The sequence below is a fragment of the Coffea eugenioides genome, chromosome 8, assembly GCF_003713205.1.
Source record: "Coffea eugenioides isolate CCC68of chromosome 8, Ceug_1.0, whole genome shotgun sequence".
In the NCBI taxonomy this organism is placed as follows: Eukaryota; Viridiplantae; Streptophyta; class Magnoliopsida; order Gentianales; family Rubiaceae; genus Coffea; species Coffea eugenioides.
In genome coordinates this window covers 841,605-867,201 of record NC_040042.1, presented here as the reverse complement: position 1 = coordinate 867,201, position 25,597 = coordinate 841,605, and the positions used below count along the sequence as shown (strand labels likewise).

At 35.5% G+C, this 25,597-nt stretch overlaps 3 protein-coding genes across 3 annotated transcripts; 1 reads left to right on the top strand and 2 right to left on the bottom strand.

Moving 5' to 3' along the window:
• Positions 1 to 4,201: 4,201 nt before the first annotated feature.
• On the bottom strand, positions 4,202 to 6,672 carry LOC113779372 (probable polygalacturonase At3g15720). The gene is made up of 9 exons (XM_027324939.1): positions 6,661 to 6,672; positions 6,455 to 6,577; positions 6,119 to 6,256; positions 5,867 to 6,037; positions 5,246 to 5,453; positions 5,064 to 5,145; positions 4,851 to 4,959; positions 4,588 to 4,704; positions 4,202 to 4,483 (listed from the first exon to the last, which is right to left on the bottom strand). Exons 1-9 carry the CDS (start codon positions 6,670 to 6,672, stop codon positions 4,202 to 4,204), a joined length of 1,242 nt encoding a protein of 413 aa, XP_027180740.1.
• A 3,717-nt stretch (positions 6,673 to 10,389) lies between these two features.
• Positions 10,390 to 10,864, top strand: LOC113781632 (stress-induced protein KIN2-like). Its single transcript, XM_027327592.1, has 3 exons — positions 10,390 to 10,446; positions 10,554 to 10,622; positions 10,790 to 10,864. Exons 1-3 carry the CDS (start codon positions 10,390 to 10,392, stop codon positions 10,862 to 10,864), a joined length of 201 nt encoding a protein of 66 aa, XP_027183393.1.
• A 2,205-nt stretch (positions 10,865 to 13,069) lies between these two features.
• LOC113779209 (DEAD-box ATP-dependent RNA helicase 56) lies at positions 13,070 to 19,188 on the bottom strand. The gene is made up of 12 exons (XM_027324724.1): positions 19,048 to 19,188; positions 18,748 to 18,887; positions 17,483 to 17,583; positions 16,178 to 16,350; positions 15,826 to 16,057; positions 15,605 to 15,723; positions 14,988 to 15,044; positions 14,725 to 14,909; positions 14,283 to 14,427; positions 14,112 to 14,195; positions 13,961 to 14,024; positions 13,070 to 13,797 (listed from the first exon to the last, which is right to left on the bottom strand). Exons 2-12 carry the CDS (start codon positions 18,861 to 18,863, stop codon positions 13,787 to 13,789), a joined length of 1,287 nt encoding a protein of 428 aa, XP_027180525.1. The 5' UTR covers positions 18,864 to 18,887; positions 19,048 to 19,188; the 3' UTR covers positions 13,070 to 13,786.
• Positions 19,189 to 25,597: the final 6,409 nt, after the last annotated feature.

The following is a 25,597-nucleotide window of genomic DNA, read 5'->3' as shown; positions in this document are numbered from 1 at the left end:
ATGCTCAATTAGTCTAATTTATTATAGAATCATTAATTCTTATAAGAATTAACAAAACCTAAATTTAATTAGTAATCCACCCAAGTATAAAATTTTATCTAAGTATAATTATCTAGTTTATTTATGAATTTTAAGTACAAAAGGTTATTAGGAACAATATTTGCCTTTAAAATAAATTGTGTGACATGTTATTTTTTAAATCCACTTCATAATTTATAGAGTTTGGGAAATAATAAAATTTATTAAAAGATTCCAAATAAATTTTGTTTTGGAAAAATAAAATAAGAATAAAAGTCTAAAATATAATATAAGAAATACTAAACAACTAACAAATAGGTTGTTAGTCAAATGGTGATTGCACTTACTTGTACACATGAGGTCTTAAGTTTGAATCATCACTTCAGCATCTTTTCAAAATTTTTCGATAACATGTAAATTTGAGTTCCCGATTCACCGGATTGACCTTTTAATATCTTTTCAAAATTTTTCTCATAACATGTAAACCCGAGTTCCTGATTCACCAGATTGACTTGTTAAACTACCGGTCCGTTAACAGGTCAACGGTTTAATTGTATAAACGATCTAATTAACGATCTAGCTCGGCTCAATTGTTGGTTCGCCAGGTTGAGCGGTTCAACTCAGCTCAATTGTCGATTCACCGAGTTGACCGGTTGAACCGTCTGGCCATGCCGGGTTTAATAACAATGTTTAGAACATTTGGTGATTTTAGATTTTGATCTTTATTGGATAAAAATTGAGTGAAATTGCATCAAGAAATTGAAGTCTTCCATTCCCCATTTAGTGAAGCTGATTTCATGTATATAGCAGGATTATTACTGAACCAGAGGCCTAATTTGTCACTAGGATCAACCGTCTAACAGAATGTGGTTAGAGGACATATATTTTCCTCTCCCTAGTTGAGAGCAGACTTCATAGACGCCGCTCCTAACTTTGCAAAATTGTCTTTTTGCGGCTAATGCAAGTGCGGGCTTGAGGTTGTATAGGAATCAATGTCTCTCTGCTAATGCAAATTCGGTATTCCACATGGAAAAGAATTACATATAAATAAGTTCGACGAATGCAGAAGGCTGGGGATGTTGAAGAATCATTGAAGTTAATTAGAAAAGGTTTTGAAACCTATAAAAATCAGTTAAAGATCATACAGAATTTTCTTGAGTGACGATTTGCTATATTAAAATACAGAAAAATGATCAGAGTTTAGCATATCATTCGTCAAGAATAAAGAAGTGTTTAATCTTGGTCAGATATTCTCATTTCAGAACTCTCAACTCTGCCCAAGTAGTGCTTACAACTCTGCTTGAAAGTTGGACCTAACGTGCTCCTCGTGGACTTCACTTACACGACAACCTAAAAATCCTGAAAATGGTACATTAGAATTTCCCTATTTCCGTCTTTCTGAAGGCCATATCAGACTTCGGCGGTATTTCGTGTATATTTTCCCATTGAAGGAAGCCTGACGTGGTCTCAAACGAGGCATGGAAGCCCGTATCCGTCCTATAACTAAGCCTAAAGGCCTGAATTCGTACAAGAAAGAGAGCGAGCTTATGGTCAGAAAGACTGGGACGCCTGAAGGTAGAATTAGTCTGTGGTTCAGTAAGAAGATTGGTTAAGGTTGGGGGGGGCAAAAGGAAGAAAATGCATCGCATGTTTCCATTATGTACTTGTTGATGGTCTCATTTCCCCAGAACTGAGGTAGAAATGCTGTCAGAAGATGGAACTATTCATTGCAAAAACTCTGCATTCGGTTTTTTGTCACCTAAGAACACTGAATCAGAGGCCTCCCATCTTTCTATCGGGCTATCCCAATAGAAACAATATGGCTGGGAATACTTTAACCTGTTCAGGTTTAAATTGCATCTCAATACTTGCCAAGCCGCAGAAAACTGGCCTCAGGAGTAAACTGACAGCTATGAGTGTGAAGCTTTTTGTCGACATGAGTGTTGAACATAAAATTTCGTTCTAACAAGGTTAGTTTCAAGATAATTTGTAGTACGAAACAAGGATGTCCTCTACAGGGCTGAAATGAATAGATTATTAATTAGCATACCAATTTCGTGGAGACTTTCCACCATGACTTGAAGATGATGAAAAGGTACCATCCCAAACCAAGTAATTGCATTATTATTCTTGAAGTACAAGATGCTTGGGAACCGAGTCCATTGTCAAGTTATTGTAGCTGATTTCAGGTTTTAACTAGTTTTTCACTTGGACCGATCATGTAATGCCATATTGTCAAAGGACACGCATCTGATGAACTATGATCTTCGACTGGGAGAATACTTCAAAATGGGATCGAGAAGAAATGCAAATAGATATTTTTGTCAGAAAGGTTACTTAATTCAATGTAGAAGTTTAATATGAAGTTAAATTCAGAAAACTATAAAGCAAACAGGTTGATGAAGAGGTTAGGAGCATGGTTCGAAGTCTCGGCCGAGACCGAGACGACTCGGCCGAGTCGTCACCGTCTCGACCCCTACCGATACGATACCGTAACGAAACGATACCGAGATACTTGACTCGCCGAGAAATCGGCCGAAACGTCACCGCGACGGATTGACTCGGCCGAGTCACTCCGAGTTATCCCGAGTCAAGACGAGAAATCGGCCGAGTTACACCGTGACGGATTGACTTGGCCATTTCTTTTGCTATTTTTTATTATTTTTGTTTAGCATACTTATTTTATATTAGTAATAATTTTTAGAATATTAAATACTTTAAAATTTGCGTTTCACCGAAACCGCGACCGATATGCCGAAACCGATGTGGAACGTTCCGGGCCGCGACCGTGACCGCGACCACGACTTTGAACCATGGTTAGGAGAGGTGAGTTACTATTGTAAATCATCACTTTCAAGCACTAATAACATCCCAGAAATTGTCAAATCTCATTATTCTTGTTCATTTTTTATTTGATAAACTTGTAATCAAATGAGTTCCCGCATTCTCCGAATAAAAGTGAAGTGAGAACTTTGCAGCACTAGTGGTATTGCCAAAAGATAAAACAAACAATATATGGGAAAAAAAAAAAAAAAAGGAGAGCAAAACACTAATTTAGTCCCTTAACTATTTTGCTAAAGCCAAAATAGCCCTTGAACTTTATTTCGAGCCAGTTTAGTCCCTCAACTATTTTAATAAAGTTGAAATAGTCCATGGTTATTATTATGAGTCAATTTAGTTCCTTGGTTATTTTACTTAAGCCGGAATAGTCTCTTAACTACACTTACATGGCCAGTTTGGTCCTCGTTTAGATAATTTGCCCAACTTATCAACTTTTTGCACCAGTGACCAAGGACAAAATAGAAAATCCAGTCATAATCCTTATTAAAACTATAGAAAAACAAATATTCTAAAAGAAATTAGCAACAAAACTGATTCATATTGAAAGCACAAAAAAAATTAAGCTTTTTTTTTTAACTTAAAAGAGTAATCATAATGTTAGCACATTTTGTCCAACCTTTTTGCATACTCCTATTGTGTAATTTTTTCCTTTTCTCCGTTTCATGGATTGAATTGGATTTATGTGAATTTTTTTTTCTTTGCATTAGTTCCATTTTTTCACTCCACAAAAAGTTCCATTTTATTTTTGCTCTTTATATGATTCAATTCCGTTATCAATCTCTTGACAAATATTTGTTTTCTCTTGTTTTAATATGGGTAATTACTAGATTCCTATTCTACCCCTATGCGACGACGTAAAAAGTTGATAAATTAGGCAGATTAAATAAAATAGGACCAAACTGGCCATATAAATATAGTTGAGGGACTATTTTGGTTTAAGTAAAATAGTTGAGTAATTAAATTGGCTCATACTAAAGTTTAAGGGCTATTTCAGATTTGTTAAACTAGTTGAGGGATTAAATTGACTCGAAATAAAGTTTAAGGACTATTTTAACTTTTATAAAATAGTTAGAGGACTAAATTGGTGATTTGCTTAAGAAAAGGAAAAGAAAAGAAATATTCCAGTCAATATGATAAACTAGAAGCTCTAAGACATCCGAGACAAGGATTTAGTACAATTGTGTGATCCCGTCCGGTCGTTGTGCACGTGTTTAAATTTTTCGTTTAAATAAATCATAAAGTTGTATTGAATATATATCAAATATTTTATTCATGTATATCGTAATAATATAATATAATTATACACCAAATAATACAAAATATTACAACCACCGGAATACTATCAGACCCAAACCGCACTGGCTTCTCTCCCCAAGACATCGTCGTGATGCAGCGTTAGGCAGGGAACAGGAGGTGAAGTTGAGGAGGACTCCCCATAGGCATTTTTACAGATGGCATATGTCTTTGCTCCAGGAATAGCAGAGGTTATGTTTATTTGTTGCATTTTGATGTCAGTGCATCCTTTGCTCTCACTGCAGAACAATTGAATTGCTCTCTCGCCCGAAGAAGATCCGTTCACTCCCTGGTAGGTTACGTGGCTCACTTGCACAGCTGATGGTGAAGGCTACAGAGATTGAGAGAATGGAGGTCCATGTCAAAAATGATTACACAGGTTCCTCCTTCAAGAAGGATGAGATTAGAAAACTTGAAAGAAAATATATTTTTCACCTTATCTTCACATTTAAATTCACCCTTGCAATAAAACTGGTCGATTATTATAGGGTTCTCCACGTCTTGAAGTGTGATATCCTCAAAGCTTATATTTCTGGCGTATCCAGAACCCCCCTGTGTAACATTAAAAAAGGCCCTTAACCAAAATAGAAAGAGAGAGAATTCCATGAATGATGGGGGAAGGAGAGGGGGTTGTTGGGGGGGGATGATGCTAAAGAGAAGCTGAAAGTAGTTCTCAGGTGACCCTGAGTGATCATTACCGGCCATGTCTTGATTCTTATACCATTCTGTGTTCCCTGGAAGTTGCATTTTGTTACATTTACTTGCTCCACCGTTGCATATGACCCATTTGCCCCCAAGCTTCCAACACTACAAAATTTGCCCCCCAAAAAGACACAGTTAGTTACCTTGTTGCTGAATCCATTAATAGTAGTTACTCGAAAAATTGGAGATATTAGATGATGATTTTCCACCTTATTCCGTGTCCAGGTCCGCATGAAACGTTCGTCATTTGTATGTCAGAACTGCCACCATTTATCGCAACACAGTCATCCCCTGTGCTTGTCATCAAGTAATATATTAGCGAGGAAAAGAAGGGATTCATGACTCATGAGATAAAAAGGAAACATGGAAAATAATATTTAAGCTACATTACCAGTTTGAATAATGGAGTCGGAAATAAAAACATGAGTGGATTCAGACACATCAATTCCATCAGTATTTGGACTGTTTTCAGGTGCAAGAATGTTGAGTCCAGATATTGATACGCCATTACACTTATTGATGCTTATATGGCTTTTGGGACTGTTGACATGATGAAGTCCCCTCAACTGAAGGCCGTCACATTTGTGGATGTGTAGAGCCTGCAAGACTCAAATAGCCTATCCTTAACAATTTATTCTCTGATCAATTCTACCTTAAATTTGATCCCATTTTTCTGTTTTGTAAAGGGTCCATCGGCAACATTCTTTTATTCAAGATACGAACATGAATTTTTCGAGTTCTCTAAGGTTATCTGAGACTAATACAATTTTCACGTGCGAAAGTAAGGATTGTCAATAATGGTCGTCATCTTATAAAATGGAATGCAATGATAAGTTTTAATTCCAAGGCATCTCACTCTCACCTTTGGTCGATTGCATCCTTGGTCGTTCTCCTGAAAAAAGTGTGAGATCTTTTGTCAACATTGTTTAGAAAGAACTTAATACTAATGCTGATTCTTTCTCTTATGTTGGATATATATGGTGCATCAATGAAAAGGATTGGTGAAACATACATTCTTGAGGATGCCAAGGCTAACATTTTTCCACCAGGGTGAACCCCGCCCATCAATCACCCCTGAACCTTCCAGGACCAGACCAGGTATGTCTGAAAAGTGAAGCCAACTATCTGATACGCAGCCTTTCCACGCATCAGTTTCATTGGGCGCCACAATTTTTCCCAAAACCTGGCCAAAAGAAGCGTTAAAGGATTACTAATAAACATTACAACTTCACATAAATGCTTGAGGCATTAACTTTTCTCGTACCTGAAAATGTACATTGGAACAGTAGCAGGGGCCTTCAAAATTCACTGGGCTCAGTAGGAATGTCCTTCCTGCTGGAACTATGACGGTACTTGAACCTTCACCATTTGAACAAGCAGCTTCCCAAGCTTGTGAAAAAGCCTGACATAATGTTCAGATCAAACAATTTAAGCAAACAGTTACAAAGACGAGTCTAGATTCATGCCACATGAACAAATGTCGATAAAATTTGGCATAGCTTTTAACAAACGTTGTATGAATCTAAATAGTAATGGTGTAAACTTTTGAGAACACCGAAGAAACAAAAAAGGGAACGAGAAAAGAAGTCTTAATCACTACCTCAGTGTCATCATGTATTCCATCTCCAATGGCACCAAATCCGGTAACATTAAAAACAGCAGCCAGGCCACCATCTGGATACGATGCAGCTATACAAACTATTAAGGATATGATTTGTAGACCCTGCAAAAGTCCCAAGTAACAAATTTCTGTAAATAGTCTAACAAAATTGAGAAGATTAATGGATGTATTCCATGTCTTCTTACCATGCTGTGCATGCAGGTGGAAAGTAACAGACAAACTCTGTGGTATTACGGTCCATCTCCTAGCTTGTATTTATAGCAAGAAACTTGGGGAAAAACCTGATGGATTCATTTGCTTAGTAAGTATTCCTTAAATGATGAAATCTCTTGCATTATTTTGTAATATTTTAGCAGGCCATTCTTGCATAAAGAAAGAACACATATAGTAGCAAGAATTAAGAAATATGATATGCTAGTGCGATAGTTGAAGAAGTTTCAGTTTTCAGTCAGGTCTTTTCACCAGAATATAGCTCTCGCATATCAATCATTCCTTCATAGGAAGGCAATAATGGGTATATTCATGACTCATTAGCAGAAATTAACTTGAACAACGGTTTCTAATCGACAAAATAGTAAAACAGGAGTTATCTTTCTTTTGTATTGCCCAACAAAAAAAAAAAAAAGAGTTGCAAAAAGCTTAGCATATCCACAAAGTTATTGCTTGGTCATGTTTCTACGTGGGGAAGGGGGGAAGTGAGTAGGGATTAACGGAAACTGCTCTGAAAATAAGACAATTAGTATTTATGAAATAAACATTCTTTTGGTATGAAGAAATAAGAAAAGATAAATTAGAATCCAGCTCTTACAGATAACTTTATCCGCAAAAAATCTCTTTTTGATACTTTTTTTTTTAGAAAAAGTCATAGCATCTACAAATTAAAAAATTTACAAAATAGCTTTGGGTTATAATTAGTCTTTAATTAGATAAGAATCCAGGTCTTTTAGATACTTTATCCACAAAAAAATCTCTTTTGGACACTTAATCTAAAAGAGTCATAGCATCTACAAAATGAAAAATGTAGAAAATAGCATTGGTTATAATTAGTATTTAAATAAATAATTAAAATTCTTTATAAATGAATCAAATGTTAAGGATCCTCCAATTCCTCATGAATCAAATTAAAATTCTTTACAATTTTGAAATGCCCAATCAGAATATATCAACTGCTGATTCAATTCTCTAGCCCATGTTTTGACATCCACTGTATCTCTTAGTTAGGGGAAAACTACTAGTATTGGGTTGCTTACTATGTTTGCAATATTTTATGAGAAAAAGAAGAAAAAAAAAAAGGATATACGCACAATAATGTTTAGAGAGAGCAAATTTTGTACATCGAAATAGTGCACCCAAGTTTTGACATCGAATGTATCAAGAAATTCATTTGTATCGACCTATTGCATTTCCTCAAAAGGGAAAAAAAAAAAAAAAGATAGTGCAATTTATGTTATGAAATTTTCCTTGTTTATTAAATAAAAGTTGAGTCAACGGTGCCCATTTAAGAGGGGCTATATTAGTTTTTTTTGTGTTGAAAAAAATAATTAATTTTGGGAACTTATCTAAATGTAGGAGTTCAATAATTATCATCATATTTGTTCTAATAAATTAGGTGTAATTTAAGTGTATTGGACACCCGTCAACAAAAATTGATTAAATAAATAGAGAGAACTTGGCCCATGGTGACGTCTTCTTAATAGAAAAAAAGTATCCCATGCATGGAAATCCCCGAATTCAGAAAGGCTCAAATAAAGGTGGATCATCCCCTTTAAAGCAAGCTTCAAAAGGTATATCAGCAATATCGCCAACCGTTGAAATATATATCAGCACAAGGCAATGTATGGAAAGGTAAATAAAAGAGTGTAGCGTTTTTTTCGAACTTCTATTCTTTCCTACGGAAAGGAAATAATTCTTTTCCTTCCCCTTGAATGAATGCGTCAAACCAAAGTGATTAGTTCAACTTACATAACGTTAAGACTTGTTAGTAGTAATGCATTCTCCCTATTTGACAACAAAAATAAAAACTATAAGTGGCAAAATGGATATATGGTTGATAAATGGTTTTAGTTCAATGGATAGTGGATCAAATTGATCCAATTCAATTAAAACCATTTAATAAATGGATCTAAATGGATGCCATGTAAATGGATAGTGTAAAACCGTGATCCATCCATTTATCCATTTACTCTCCCAAGTCCTAAATTTAAGATCCAAATGTTTTTTTCCAATAAAATACAGATCCTCAAAATTCTGTCGTTAAATCACCTAAAAACCTTTTGGTAATAACAAATGCTTGTACTACTACTCTATTTCAGTTCTTCATAAAGCAACTTTAAATTAGTTTAGTTCCAAGAAAATCTAACTACTGTGGTCAGTTTAACCTTTCATCATTACTTTAAGTATCATTTCGTAAAGTAATGAACAATTATGAACTCGACTACATTATTATAACTTTTGGGTGAATTGAATACAGCTTTATAGTGGAAAAAAGTTCATGTTTCCAATTTTTTGCACTCCTATTCAAGAGGGATGCCTTGAATAAAAGTCGAGTTCTAATAAGAGGTCTTATGTTATTTGACAAGTAAAATATTTTCATCACATGAGCATGTAGTACTTAAAAACGTATGAAACTCCTTTATTATACCATTGATATACAACCTATATTATATTTACTTAGTAAATTAGGTGTCTTTTTTTTGGAGGGTTGGATTGGGTGATAAAAGGAGAGGAATTGTAAGTATGAGCTTTTGGATTCAAAACCTTCCACTTATTAAAAAAAAAGAAGAAGAAGAATGTGCCATTTACGTATCTTAACCAGTGTTGCGGGGACACTCATTAGAAAAATCCTTTTTATAAATAAAAGAATAAAAAAATAAAAAATTACTTTGACACTATATTATGCATTCTTGCTTTTTCTTTACTTAAGAATGTAAATGTTTGAAGTCATTACTACATGAGAGTTTAATTAAAAAAACAAGAGTAGAGACTAAAATATAATTTTGAAAAGGATGGAAGAAGTCTAGGAACTAGAAGCCACTAAAATGCAATTAATGTTATTAGCAACTTGACACGTGAGGAAGTTATGAAGGAAATAATAGATGTTCCCACAAGGTTCTATCCCACTTTTTTATAAATATTTGCAATCACTATGTGTGTTTTCTACTTTTTAAATTAAGTGGATGTATATAAATGACATGGATAATCCATTTAAATCCACCAACATAATTAGATTTACATGGTTATTCATTTAAAATCATTAAATTCATATGTATCATCCAGATCCATCCAAATCCATTTAAGGTTGGTTTATATGGATGGATTAGTGGATATGAATCCATTTTGCCACTTCTACTAAAAACCTCAAAGACTTTTGGCCTGCTTGACAAGAAAACTCACTCAGTCCTAGTCTAAAGGCCGAAAGATGTGTCAGCTATGACCATGCCAACAGTATAGGAATTTGTTGTGAATTATAACTCAAGGCATTATAGAAATTTAGACAAAAAGTATAGCCTTTTGGGTTTAGAATGTTACTTAAATAGTGAAAATAGGGGAGGTGTGCATAATTTTTAGAACTTGAAGGGAGCTTTTTGCAAATTATAAAAAATCTCAGGGAAGGTATGTGAAATTAACCCAAAGACTTTTGGCCAGAAAACTCACTCAGCCCTAGTCTAAAGGCCAAAAGATATGTCAGCTATGGCCACGCCAACAATGGCCTGCACTCAGTGTTACACGTGTCCACCCTGCATCGACTTGAGCTCCTCTATAAATGCCTCATTATCTTGCTTCTGTTAATCTCCATCATCAATTACTAATACGTGTTTGTATTAACTGCTGGTACCAGTTCCCTAATTACCTCAGCTTACATTATTAGTACAGTACTAAAAAAAAAAGAAAAAAACCATATTAATTGCTGGAGCATGGATAATTCACAAAACGCGAGTTACCAAGCCGGCCAGGCCAAGGGCCAAATGCAGGTGATTATCACAGCACCCGCTTAACTTCAATTCTCTTACCAGTGATATAATTGGTGATTACAAGGAATGGATCAGTCACTTTTGTGTATTATGTTGATTGATTTTAGGAAAAGGGAAGCCAAATGATGGATAAGGCAAGCAATGCGGCTCAATCTGCTAAGGAATCCATGCAGGAGGTTCTTCCTTACTTTTCTGATTATTAGTTTTTTACCATACCAGTTTACTATTCTCACAACACATACATGCAATATATTTCTTGTTTTCCTTTTTTTTTAAGAAAAAAAAGGAAGCTTATTACTTGGGGTTATGATAAAATTGTCTGGGGTGTGTTGTATGTATGCAGGCAGGGCAGGAGGCGAAGGCCAAGGTACAAGGAGCAGCCGATGCTGTTAAAAATGCGACGGGGATGAACAAATGAAGAGGGTGCAGCAGCTTCTGCACCTCTGCCTTCATGCACGATTTTACCCCTTGAGCATGTCTCTGCCTGATTTCTAAAATGACAAAATAATATATTTCAGACTTTCCACTTTGTTTGTCAAGAGTATCGATTGTACTCATCCTACTTTGTCATCTATTACTAAAACCTATTTCACTGTCGAAAGATAGAAGATTATGCTCTTACTAAATAACCCTCAATGTGAAAATCATCACTCGGCGACAGACACCATTTGTACCAAAAAGTTGAAGGACTCCACGTTTTTGTTATCATAATCCCATGTTCTTGAATCAAATCCCTCCTTTTCGATAAGAAGAGTGGCATGGCTCAAGATCATTCCTGAAGTCCAAAAGTAGCATTGCACAAATCTGTTTGATCCGTGGGTAATATAATTGATACAAGATTAATGAAGTCAAAGGGTGGTCGCCCATTCCTTCTAAGGAAAACTAGTGCGCCCCTCTAATTTTCAATGAAACATTGAAATAAATAACTAAATGATGCTATTTTCATTTTCTTTCCAACAAATTTAATTTAATTCAATAAACATTAAACTTTTCTTAGATGTTATACCATATGAACTACAATAAAATCAAACATTCATTTTGTAGTGTAAAATGTACACATTATATCCCTAGCACTTGCACATAAATTTAATTATTACGCGCTTATATACAACTTTTACCATAATTTTAAGTATCATGTAATGTTACACCATTATATGACGTCATCATTATTACAAATAGACACAAGTCGCAGATTTTTTTTTGAGAAATTTTTTAATATTGAATAAATTAGTATACATATAATAGACATTTAATTATAGCCAAAGCTTAGAAGATATTGGAAGCTTATGTTGATATTATTGTACTCCTTGAATAAAGATTCTAGCCTCGCCACTGTTATGATACATTCCTCCGTTTTAGTACATTTATTGCACTTTACACAAATAGAAATCCCTCATCCACAATTTTGCAATATTTAATATCCCAATGTCACTCACTACGTCTCAAAGCACTAAGTTATGTCGAGGGCCTCGAGGCAATTGGCTAACATTCTATTGTAACCATGGTTCGCCGTTGCAGATCGCTGTCGCGTCGCGGTTGTTCCACATCCATCGGGCATATCAGTTGAATATCGGGTGATATGCATATTATAACATATAAAAATTTTCAAAAATTTTAAAAGAATTATTAAAAAATAGAGAATTTCATAAAAAAAAAAATTGTACATAATTCATTAATTTTAATTTATTGCGATTACATAAAATACTTCATTTTAATATTTTAATTTTAATATGTACATTGCAATATCTAATACTTATGAAGTATATCATAAAATATTTTAATTTTAATTTATTTAGTGAAAAATGAAGAATATTTATTTAATGAAAATGGTTTTTTTTTAATTATACTAAGACTTAAAAGGATTTCGGCCTTTTTATAAAATTATTTTATTTTGAAAAAGATAAGAAGTAGTTGCATAGTAGCCACGATTAAACCAACATAGCAGAGAATATGGCAGGTATTTCGGTAAATAGTGTGAAATCCTTGCCTTAATTGTCTAAAATTTAAACCCAGAGACTGCTCATGTCTTCTTAAGTGGACTTCGACTCTACCTGCTACAGTTCTACTGAAGCAAAACTTTGGCCAAAAACCTTGTGATTCTTTTGGTGAAAAAAATGATTTTATCTTCAAAATTCACGAAAAAAAACTCACATCTTAACTAGGAAATGAAAAAAGCTTAAGAGAGAGCCCTAAACTTCAATATAACATTTCGTAAACTTCTATATTGCTTATCGGATCGTCACGTTTCGACTGATTTCTTATCTCACTGAATTGACTTAGTTAATATCGGATGAGTCAACTGGAATCATCCAGAAGACAAGTCATTCATTGATTCGAATATCGATTTCGTACCAGCAAGCACTATTCCAATTATATATCGTCCAAGTCATCTCAAAACCATGATTGTAACAGCGCATACAGCTACTTATAAATTTTTTTACCCAAAGCAGAAAATAAAAAATAGCTTACCGTCCCTATTTTTATACCCGTGGACAATTAACACTTTCTTCTTTTTCTTTTTCCTTGTTTTAAAGGCCGTTAGGGATAGACAACACTTGTACGATTGCAACCACAAAGAGGGGTCCAATGGACAAGAATTGTATTGGAACAAATGACGCCAGGATGTCAAAAGCGTTTTAATTGCTCCTCTTAAACGAAAATTTTTTAGACCACCAAAAACATTGCATAGATATCACTAATTTTGGTAGCCATGGTTACCCTTTCCAACAATCACAGCAACATTCCCCATTGAAAGCATTAACAGGAAAGAGCATCCTTTCCTTGTCACAAACTACTCCTGAATTTGCAGTTACGGCGCACAGCAATCCAAATCATGAGATTAAAAAGCATTAAATGAGACATCGCTGTAGACTGCAAGCCCCGCTATAACCGAATCCAACATTCTTTCCATTCCATCCGAATCCCAATCCGAGCTTCAGAATTCATGCTAACCCACTTGAGCTCGACACCCCCAAAATCATCGTTTGTAACAGGAACTGCAGGGCTTTATATGATTCACCTCTCCGAAGCTCAAAATTAACCAAATAAAGCTAATATTACGCCGTCCGACTACTACGTTAAAAAAAAAAGTTTGAAGGATTATCTAGGGACAACTGGAGAATAATATCTAGCAAGTCGTATTGTAACACATTTTTAAATCCTCTCTAAGCTGCCAAACCATATAAGTCTAAATAAGATACAAGAATCTCAGTAGCACGGTGTGAACAATAGAACAGTTCTCTAGCAATCAACTCAGAAGAATTCTCAAAGCGATGCGAACAAAAGTTCAGTAACTTGGACATCATTTCCAATTTTGCCACATAAGAACTCTGTCACGTCATCACGAGGGCACTGCATAGCAAGATTTTTTAGAACAAGTCAAGGACGGCACAGAAACAAGGCTATCCACTTATCCACAAAAATGGAAAGCTATAAGATTATTAAACCCTAGCACTAAGAAAATAAAAACCTACTAGAAGAACTGAAATAAGTAGGAAAAGGTAAGAGAACGCACTATATGTAGAAGTATCAATCTGCTCAGGAAGCTCCTTTATATCCACTTCAAACCTCTCCTGAACCTACAGACCATGAAACTTAAGGATCAGATTAAAACAAAAAAACAGAGATTAAAACAATGGGAAAAATGTGTACTTGTAAATTTAAACCTGATTGAGGACATCAGAATCAGATGCTGATGAAACAAACGTAATGGCAAGACCTTTTGTGCCAAATCTACCAGCTCTACCAACCTGCACATATTCAAAGTGGAAAGAACTTCAGTTCTAACCCTCCTGCTTTGAAATGAGCACTACTAATTGTGATAAAACTACACCCACCCTGTGCAAATAAGTGTCTGCAGAATCTGGCATGTCATAGTTAATGACAATGTTAACCCTCTCAATGTCAATTCCCCTACCAACCAAATCTGTCGCCACAAGAATCCTCTTATGCCCCTCCTTGAAACCCTTGTAGCGTGTCAACCTACAAGAGATACCAGTGTCATGAGTTCAATATACACCACAACCCTTTTTGGGTCAAAGAGGAGGCCAGTTCCATTTACTGGTTCTTAACAATGCCTAGCCATTTTTAGCAACTATGCAATAAATGTTCTGCAAAACCTATATACAGAATAATTCACAAAGCAAATCAATCCAGCTTTTAATAGAAATATGCCTCCAGCTATTGTTCTCATTTTTTTTTTTTAATCCAGAGCATCTGATCCAAAAGATTAAACCAATAGCATGTAAGTCAAGCTAGAAAAAAAATAGTAACACCAACCTTTCTTCCTGGGACATGCCCGAATGAATGCAGATAGATGGGAAATTACATTCCACAAGCAATTTGTTCAGCTCAGCAGCTCGGTTCACGCTTTTGACAAAAATGACAACTTGGTTAAAGTCCAACGCATCAAGCAGGTCATTCAACTTCCGGTTTTTCTCGAGTTCACTCAACTTGATGTAATGCTGCCAATAGATATCATCGTGTTAAAGAAGAGTTTCATACCAAGAGACACACACTAATGACTAAGTTGATACACACACCTGTACAAGACCATGAAGGGTCAACTTGGCTTCGTCGTCCACATAGATTTCCATCGGCTGAAAGGAACAAATGTCACAGTAAAGCATATTAGGAGCCTTCTTGAAGGCTAATGGAATCCAGTACGTAATGAATGATGGATGAGTATCCCCTGAATTGATGTTCTTGTCCGTCATCGCCTCCTTGGAGATACTTTTATCAATCATACCAATTAGAAGTCACTGTCCCTTGACACGTAACTATGCAACTACAAAACTCTCCAGAGAAGCAACATTCCCACCCAAACCTCCTCCCCTTCTCCTGTACTAGAATTAACGAAAAGCTACCCCAGCCCAAATTTAAAAAAATATAAAATTTAATGACACGAAGGAAAAGCATACAACCCAACTGGAAAAGGATGGCTCCTAACTTATACTCCTTTGGACCTCAAAGAACCTATGGCATTTGCAACCCACCCACTCATACCAAGGTAGTATCTGCAGTAGAGGATTGACAAACACAATACACATGGTAAAGTATACAGTGCTTCAAATACTGCATTCTTGACTAGCTTGCAGAAAGCTCGAATAATGAAAAAGGAGACGTCAAAATTCAAGTAGAGCTGGCCACAGGACATTACATCTTGCATAAACTTCTTGCAAACTGGGCGGATCTCCTTGCTGAGTGTTGCTGAGAACATCATAACTTGCTTGTCATGAGGAGTCATCTTGAAAATTTCCTGCACATCTCTCCTCATGTCTGAAAAACAAAAATACATTTGTATAGTAAGAAAAATGACTACGAAACAAGTAATCATACACAAGTCTGAAGTTTAGCTAGAATGAAAAATCCAAAACTTACCCAGAGACTCGAGCATCTTATCACATTCATCCAATATGAAATGCCGGACATTCTTCAAAGAGAGATCCCTATCTCTTGCCAACGCCAGAATCCTTCCAGGTGTTCCAACCACAATATGAGGACATTCATTCTTTAGAAGATCCTTGTGGATTTTGATATTGACTCCACCATAGAAAACGGCAACCTTTATATCAGGGAGATAAGTGCTGAACCGCTCAAACTCATGGCAAATCTGCCAGCATTTGAAATATCAGATGGGTAAATGGATATACTATTCCACATTAAATAGGTAAAAAGCGTAGCAATTGTAACAATTATGACATTCAGGAAAATTCTTCCTTAAATAACAAACCTGATAGGCCAACTCTCTGGTATGGCATAATACAAGCGCAGCAACTTGACCTGCAACAGGCTCAATTTGTTGCAATGTTGAGAGAACAAAGACAGCAGTTTTTCCCATGCCAGACTTTGCTTGGCAAATAACATCCATGCCCAAGGTAGCTTGTGGAATACACTCATGTTGAACTGATGAAGAACCAAAGAAATTGGAGCCAAGGAAGCCTCAGTTTCAATTTAAAAAGTTTACCATTCTACTTCTCCAAAACAGGAGTGGTACTAGTGATTTACCTGAGAAAAACCAAGTCAATAGTCTGTTAGACACAGTTTAAAAGTGGATGGATGAAGCCAAATCAGATAAGCCATTATTGAAAAGCAAAAACCGGATACACGTAAGATAACCTCAGATAGACACACAAAGGGAGTTTTATCACTTGTAGGAACTAGCTAAACTCAAAAATGGCAACAAAGATTTTTCTGACTAGCCAGAAAAAGATAAACCATCAAGCCTTGAATCAAGGGGCCAGGAAATAGACACTACTCATCATAATAAACGTGTTTTAAATCAACAGGCCATAGTTATATGCTCTTGCTTGTAGACCTTTGCAGGTGCTTCCACTGCCAGGAGGACAAGAAAAACCACATGTAAACCAAGGACACACAAGCATAGATATTCCACTCACTCGAGAGGATGTGAAAAAACCCAAATTCCAAAGACATGGGCTTTTGACTTCAGACCATCAATCAACAAATATCTATAAAGAAAATCTTCCGCAGCTACCACAAGAAGATGCATTTTGCAACCATAAAAGCCCCATTAGCTAAGCAAGCTTGTGAATACTAAGTAGCAGCAACTTCTTCCATGTCCGCTTGTTACTTAATTCTGCACAGCTCCCAGCGCAGAAAGGAAAGGCCAGCACATAAAAAATAATTTCAATTTTCCCTCATCATCCTTCATGTTTCCAAAAAACATCTTCACAAAGTTAAATTACTTGGCGCATCTCATAGGACATAGTTAAGCACTGATTTGAACTGTCAGACCTCAATTAGATAATACGAACACTGGGCTGTAACTTCATACTTGTTCACGGCCAGACAAGAAGAACCAAGGTTCACCGCCATGAAAGGTATCAAACCTTAAAATGGCCTCCTTATTGTCTGTTTACGTACAATCCTAAGAATATGACATCTCTTTATTTATTTAAGAGGGAGACAGACTTGACACTAGCAGGAGCACAAAAGTCAACCATGGAGACAACGAATCTCTGCATTATGAGGATGTAGAAGATCCCAAACACCCAAAGAGATGGTTGTAACTTGCCTTCGGAAGGATGCTCAAACCCAGAATCCACAATAGCACGCAGAAGCTCTGGTTTCAGTAGGAAGTCTCGGAATCCGGAGCTGTGGATACCTACGTAGCCTCTGCAGTAAGAAATTTTAACAACTTGGTAAGACACAAATTTTTACATGTGCAAAACATGCAAAAGCTTGGAGAGAGCTACATAAACATGTTATTCCAATATAAATGCCAGGCATGGTCTACAAATCCAACACTTGTTGCAAATGACTGCAAACATACCATCACCAATCTTAGATTATGATCATAAACACACAAACTTCATAATTACAACAGAAACAGCAGAACACGCAGCAAACAAAATGGGTTCTATCTAACTAATATGTGATAAAGATCAAGCTTTATCCAGAATACAGGCCAAAGATAAACATTCCATTTCATGGTCCAAGCTAATTAGATACTTCACAATATGTCAAAAACATATCACTCAAACTTCAGCTGCTTCCAATAAAGGCCATCTCAAAGACAAGGACCACAAAATCTGAAGCTTAATAGCACTTCATTTTGTGATCCTAGAAAAATTCAATACTTCACAAAATGTCAAAACAAGTAACTTCAACTATACTGATTGTTGAATCAACCAAAAGAAAGCAGCAACAACCAAAAGATCCATCTTTTATTGAATTCAGTACCCCCCACCAAGTAAGCTCAATTGCACAAGGGGAGGAAAAGATGAACAGGATGAGTCAATAAAATTACCATTCTTCTGTGTCTCCCTACATTTACCCGTGAAGTAAAAACAAAGACAGCCTTCGACAACAGGACGAAAAACATTTTACTAGATCAGGGCAGGTACAAAGTCAACAAAAAACCTAAAGCTATAGGTTATTTGTCAGCCAAACGTGTGACTAACCAAAAACTACAAATCATGAAGCTTGTGAACAGAAGAGCTACTGCTCTCCTTTGTTTTTGGTGGTGGTTTTTTTTTTTGTTTTTTGTTGTTGTTTGGGGGGGGGGGCATAGTCAGCAAGGATCCATAACTCTTGCCAAGTCAAGCCTAACAAAACCTTGAACTAACCTAGAAAAACAAACACAAATCCACAAGAATATTTATCGATTTGTGACCAAAACACAATACCCAAACACAAGCAACGAAAAAACGGAAAACTCAAAACTGAGATTGGCAAATCGAGACATCTACGGCTACAAAACTCAAATTAAATTTTGTAGCGGATAAAACTACACAAATCTAGTTCTAGCAGGTTGAGATTTGAGGTAAAGGAACTGACTTTTTAACGGACTCGCCGTTGACTTTGGCGGAGACGGAGTCAGGGGCTTTTTCATCATCTTCCTCATAGTCGAGAAGCTCCTCCTCGTAAGCATCGTTCTCCTTTGTCTCTCCCATTATTCTGAGGCTGCTCTTTTTTAGCTGCAGACACAAAAAAATCCGGAAAAAGGAACTCAGATCGCATCTCAAAAATTCGATTTTAAAATCATAATCGAGCACTTTTATGAGATTAATTCGCAAGCTTCCGGAGATATCCTAGAAATTCTAGGCTTTTTGAAGGAGGTGAAGATTTGTTGTTTACCTCGGTTGAATCTGTGGAGAGTTGAGCTTGATTTTGGGGAAATTAGGGTTAGGGTTTAGGAGCGTCTGCAGAGAAAACTGTTAGGGGGAAAAATGAAAAAAAAATATACAAAAAGGGAAAAGATAAAGAGGCTGTGAGAGAGAGAGAGTGATAGGGTTTTCCAACGGAGGCGTGAAGGTGTTTAAATAGGAGATTGGTGAGTTTGGAAACTCGTAGTTCTGGACGATTTTATCCGCCGTAGTTCTTAACAATTACGACACTGTCGCTTTGTTGTGGTAGCCTGGTGGGGATGCTACAAGATATTTACCTAGGGATGGCAACGGGCCGGGGTTGCCTACCCCTCCCCTAGCCCCACCCGGCTGCCTACAAACTCCCCCCGCCCCCGCTCGGCCCCGCTTCTCTTGCGGGGTACCTGCGGGGTTAATAAAATTTTTTTCGTTGGGTTAATAAAATTTTATTATAGTTAAATTTTAATAAATAATCAAGTACTAAAATATCAACACATCATCAAGTTATTATTCATTTTAATTTTACAATTGAAACTCATAAAAACAATAAGTTATTTGAATACAATCAAACATGATGAAATAAATACAACTAAAATAGTTAAGTTTTCACTTTTGGTACAAATACAATCACTAATTCATTATTGTGTTTGTGTTTTTTATTTTGAGAAAAAAGTGTTATTCTATTAAGTGTAATTAGAAATTTAGTATAAATGTATTAGTAAATTTAGTATAACTAATTAATAAATTCTATTAGTAGACATGTCTAATTATTCGTATAATTGATAATATCAATTATATTACATACACTAATATACATTATATAATACATCTAACTAATAATATCATTATCATAAGTTTATAACTAATTAAATTACATATTATATATATTATATATAATTATATATATAATTTTTTTTTTTTGCTGGTGGCGGGGCGGGGGATGGGACGGGAGTATACTCCCCCGCCCCCCGCCCTGTTTCTAAACAGGGGGAAAAATTTTCCCCCGCCCCAACCCCGGCCCCGAGAGCCCCCCGCGGGCACTCGCTCCCATTGCCATGCATATATTTACCTGAATTTCGTGGGAAGAAATAAATGGAAATAAAATTTTTTTTGTTTATTTCACTATATTTTATGAGGTTCATTGCCAAAAAAAAAAAAGGAAAAAGAGGTGTTAATTTGGATGTAATAATAATTGGAATCTTTTTGTTTTTTGTCCTATGAGATGGATTTTGTAAATTTCTTTTATGGATTTTCACACAAGCCAAGGTGAAATTTGAAAGTTGAGTTTGTCGTTCCTAGTATAATTGACTAAAAAAGAAAAGAAAATTTGCTAAGTTTTAGAACTTGCTCAACCATCAATAAGGAACCAGTTATAATTAAGATGAGATAACATAATACTCTTTGTGTAGTTGGGATTTCTTTCTTCATTTTAGTAACTTGTATGTCGCATTTGCGTCCTTTTTTTCCCCTTGCACGATGGCAAGTGAGAATATGAAACTAAATGGGTTCAAATATTAATTAAATGGGTCATGTTTGATAATTTAGTTCAACACTTAAACTTAATATGTTCAGATCTTAACATATTCAAACGCATTTGATAACCAAAACTAGAATATCTGAATTCATTAAGTAACACTGAATTTTCTAAATAAATTTTGCTCCAAAAATAAATTATAGGCTATTCATTGATCATTTAATGTAATATGCACTCAAATATATCAAATTTAGTATTTAACAATTCACTAATTTAATGGATTTAGATTTCAATTTTCATATTTCAATTTTATCAAACGCACCCCTAAAACTTGAAAGAATGATAAAAGAGATACCACAAATTGAACTAAAAGAGGAAGAAATTTAAACAATTGAACAAGTGCCTTCATTGATTATATTTGGGTTAAATACTAAAAAAACCCCTTGTAATTTGTCAAATGTTCAACTTAACCCCTTATAGTTCAAAAATCTACATTTTAGTATCCCGTGATTTTAACTAAATTGAAAATTGAACAACAACTATCTAAACTAACGATTGTATGTGAAATATGAGTTTGGATACAGATTATTTGAAATAAATACTGTAGCACTTTTTTGTGATATGATGTATATGAAATAAAAAGATAATTAAAAATATAAAAAGATGGGTTGAAAAATGTATTTATGGTGTAAACGAAAAATTATGTGAAATAATTCACCTATCCAAACACTGTTATAAATAATATGATTAAATATTAAAAAGTCCTTTGTAACTTGCCGATGTTCTAACTTATAGTTTCCCTTCGTTTGAAAACCTTCTTTCCTATTAACCACTGAGCCAAAGCTCAGTGACCCTCAAAAAGGGATTTAAGTTCCTCTTTAAATTATAGGTCAGAGGTTCAAATCTCACATGCAGTGAAAAAAAATTCAAAAGTAGCGTCAGAGCACCCTTTTGATTTAATTGGATTAATATACTTGTTAGCTCCTTATACAGTCTCTTCAGACTCTCTTTCCCGGTAGAATATGATAATGCTGGTAAAAAAGTATACTTATGTCTACTCACATATGTGCCTAGGGATGGCAACGGGGCGGGGTTGGGGCGGGGGACCCCTCCCCCATCCCCCGCCTCACTGCCTACAAACTCCTCCCGCCCCCGCCCCCGCCCCATCCCCCGTCCGCCCCGCTCCCCCCGCCCAGTGCCTGCCCGCCCCGGGTCCCCCGCGCGGGGCTAATAAAAATTTGTTATATAATTTTATTATGGTTAAATTTTAGCAAATAATCAAGTACTAAAATATCAACACATCATCAAATTATTATTCATTGTAATTTTACAATTGAAACTTATAATCAAATAAAAATTATTTGAATACAATCCAACATGATGAAATAAATATAACTAAAGTAGTCAAGTTTTCACTTTTGGCACAAATACAATCACTAATTCATTATTGTGCTTGTGCTTTTTTTAAGAAAAAAATGTTATTGTATTAAGTGTAATTAGGGATTTAGTATAAATATATTAGTAAATTTAGTATAACCAATTAATAATTTGTATTAGTACACATATATAATTATTAGTATAATTAATAATATCAATTATATTATATATACTAATAGACATTATAGAATACATATAACTAATAATATCATTATCATAAGTTTGTAACTAATTCAATTATATATTATATATATAATTATATATTATATATTTATTTTTTTAAAGCGGGTGGCGGGGCGGGGTACACTCCCCCACCCCCGCCCCATTTTTAAGCGCGGGGGGGGGGGGGGGAATTCCCCCCATCCCCGTCCCACCCACCCCCCCATACATTAGCTCCTGCGGGGCGGGTGACCCCCCGTTGCCATCCCAATTTGGGAGAACTTGGGTCAGAAATCAGAATGTAAGGAAAAGTTGGGAAATGAAAAGAGATCTGTAAATGAGGATACAGATCATTGCGGGAAATAAATTAAAGAGAATCAAATATAAATCGAAAGTGATTGCCTTTTGAATACAGAAATCAAGGGAATTAATGTGTTAATGAGAATCTTCTTTTAACATTTAAAACAACTCAATCTGGGACATTTCAAATAGAAATGATATGAAATCACAATAAGTGGAATTTTTGGATGTCAATCAAAGGTACATTAATAACTCTCCATCTTTTAAATGATTTTTTTGACAATTGTATCTGATTTGCTATACAAATGCACGCAATCACATTAATTCCACTATCTGTATTTATTCACTTTACCATACAAAGAAAAAAAGAAAAACACCAAATCGATCACCTAGTGCATCTCTTAACGAGTGCTTCTATTAAGAAAAAATAATATCGGGTTTATTTTTCTTTAAAAAGAAAAATAATTGGGATATGCAGCTGGATGCAATGTATCAAATGCACTGCTGATAGAATAAAATCTCTAATTTAAGGAAATATAATCGGGTTTATATGCATGGAGAGATTCTTTGTTTGTTCTTTAGCAAAAATCTTTGGCGTCTTAATTGTTTCGTTGATAACCAGACAGACACCTTTGAACCTGGTCGATTGTGAATAGACAATCTCATATATATGGATTCCCCTTCGCACGCATATTAATTCTTACCCTCCAATGCTCCTTTTTCCATATATATCTAAAAGTCTTGCATATATATATAAATTCCCAAGTTCTCTTATCCATATGCAGACAGATAAAAGTAGCACACATTAAGATTCAGAATCATTGAAACAAGAGAAGAAAAAAGAAGATGGCAGCCATTTTCAAGATCCTTTGCTTGGCTCTCTTTCTTGGTCTATTGAGCGCAGGTATAGTTTCTAAATGCATCACTATATCAACTGTAGCAGATTTCAAAAAGAATCGTAGAAACTGTGCATATACATATATACTACATGTTTTTTGATGCATGCATTTCATCATTAGTTTAATAAATAACATATGATGTTATGTTGTTAATTGGTAGTAGTAATTTATTTTAACTTGCAGGCACTGCAAATGCTCAGGGATGCTCTCTATCAAGTCTAATCATATTGCAGGCTCCAACAGGGGCAAAGGTACAATCCAAACCGGAGTTTAAACTCACCATCTTTAACAGTTGCGCTTGCACTCAAACCCAAGTCAAACTGTCCTGCTCTGGCTTTCAGAGCGTTGAAAAGATTAATCCCGTCGTCCTCTCCCAAAACAGCGGCGGCTCTTGCCTCGTTAACGGTGGCCAGCCAATCTATTATGGCGTTACACACGGCAATTTCAGTTTCAATTATGCAGCCGATAATCAATACCCCTTTAAACCCATTAGCAGTCAATTATCCTGCTCTTAGATTGTTCTTGAAGTGGAATCCATGACTGAATCGTGCCTGGTTAATTCTAGTTTTCATTTTAATGTTACCTGGTGAGACATGATCGGGATGCAAATTAAATAAGATGAGTTTTTGGGATTTATATAAAGTTGTTGTTTAGCTAATTAAATAAGTGAGACTAATTTTGTTGTTTATACATGAATGGCTTAGCTTCGACTGTGAGAGCAAGAAGCCCAAAACAAGACTCACGGGTACTGCATTTCTGAAAGTACTATTTAAATTGCAGTTTATGGACGATGATACTAAATCAGATATACACACTCTATATATAAATGCATAGACGTCCTTCTTATTTCAACCTAACTGCACATTTAACTGAACTTTTTATTAGCACAAGTTTCAAATATGATTGTGGATAAATTTTAGAATGATTGTGCACCTACGAGTATAAGAAACGAATCCCTGCACCCATATCTGAATTTGAACACATATCCCTAGATCCCATCATTTTCAAATACTAGGATCAGATACTTCGACATAGATGCAATACGTGCACCTATAATGGACTCTCGCACCCCCCAGGTCCATGTAACATAGGCCGGAATTCATCTCATACAGTAGATCATATTCTTAAATCCAAACTCAGCTCAATAAGACTCGGGAATGTGTTGCTCATTCTTGACTCACGACAAGATTTTGAGTTATGAGCCCTGTTGAACGGAAAACTGTATACTGTTAAAACCAACAATTGGAAAAAGGAAAAGAAAGACGATGAAAGTGAAGTTGGGGAACCGGACAAGGGAGTTCGTACTGAGCAAGTTATGTTGTGTCATAGGGGATGACTCAACCTTCTACAGTTAAACATTAGATCCTCAGATGGCCAATGGTATTTTATCAAACCGAAGAAGGTTGGTCATGCATATTGTCACAAGTGAAGAATCAAAGTTCAAATCAGGAATCGAGTATTTGTTGCTGGTTGACAACTAAAGAAATTTTCTGCCGCCAATTTTAAAATCTTTGACAAGTCAGGTTAGTCCTTAGTTTCTCTTTTCAGAATCTCAATATAAGCATCAGGACAAATTGGATTCAACAAAAATAGAACAGAAATGAGATATATCTGTGTTAAGAGTCCAAATAGATTCCAATTCAAATAGATTCCAAGTCACTCACCTACGCTAATTAGAGTCGAACAAAATTTTGGAATCCAATAAGATGTCCCATATACTTTGTTCAACTTGTCACCGACACGAATACTCAAATCAAACGCTTAAGCAAACCTCATTGCATATGAGTTCAATACTTCTTACTAAGCCCACTATGTTCTGGTTACTCTTTGCCTTAAACCTTGTAAAATAAATTTCCTAAATGGACCTTGGTACAATATGCTTTCTCGTAATCTCTGGAATTTCTCCATTGCCAGTACTCAAACTTGTAACAAACCCACATATATATCCCAAGTAACTTAGAATCCCTAAAGATGCAATACTTAGCTGCTCATGTCACCATCCTGAAGTGTAATGTCCTTGTATATGAGTCCCCCAATCACGTGCAAAGGATCCAAGCTCTGCACGATACTAGCAAACTTCTAACTAAACATAGTATGTTCTATTTGATCATTGCCGTAATCCTTGAAAAATGGTAAGAAAACTCTGCACACCGCTAGCAAACTTCTAACCAAACTTAGTATGTTCTATTTAATCATTGCTCAAAATGAACATTTTTTCAGAAACCGAAGGTTGAGTTTCTAATTGACATTTTTCCTCCTGTACAGTACTTTTC

What these genes read in the sequence shown, in the direction of transcription:
- LOC113779372 (XM_027324939.1), bottom strand. An exon ending in GCCTTGGCATCCTCAAGAAT is followed by an intron (nt 5,454 to 5,866) that starts GTATGTTTCACC and finishes TGAGTCTTGCAG; the next exon opens with GCTCTACACATCCACAAATG. An exon ending in AATTTAAATGTGAAGATAAG is followed by an intron (nt 4,484 to 4,587) that starts GTGAAAAATATA and finishes CAATCTCTGTAG; the next exon opens with CCTTCACCATCAGCTGTGCA.
- LOC113781632 (XM_027327592.1), top strand. Translation starts at nt 10,390, where the DNA reads ATGGATAATTCACAAAACGCGAGTTACCAAGCCGGCCAGGCCAAGGGC. An exon ending in AGGCCAAGGGCCAAATGCAG is followed by an intron (nt 10,447 to 10,553) that starts GTGATTATCACA and finishes GATTGATTTTAG; the next exon opens with GAAAAGGGAAGCCAAATGAT. An exon ending in CTAAGGAATCCATGCAGGAG is followed by an intron (nt 10,623 to 10,789) that starts GTTCTTCCTTAC and finishes GTATGTATGCAG; the next exon opens with GCAGGGCAGGAGGCGAAGGC.
- LOC113779209 (XM_027324724.1), bottom strand. Translation starts at nt 18,863, where the DNA reads ATGGGAGAGACAAAGGAGAACGATGCTTACGAGGAGGAGCTTCTCGAC. An exon ending in AACGGCGAGTCCGTTAAAAA is followed by an intron (nt 17,584 to 18,747) that starts GTCAGTTCCTTT and finishes TTCTTACTGCAG; the next exon opens with AGGCTACGTAGGTATCCACA. An exon ending in TAAGATGCTCGAGTCTCTGG is followed by an intron (nt 15,724 to 15,825) that starts GTAAGTTTTGGA and finishes TTTGTTTTTCAG; the next exon opens with ACATGAGGAGAGATGTGCAG.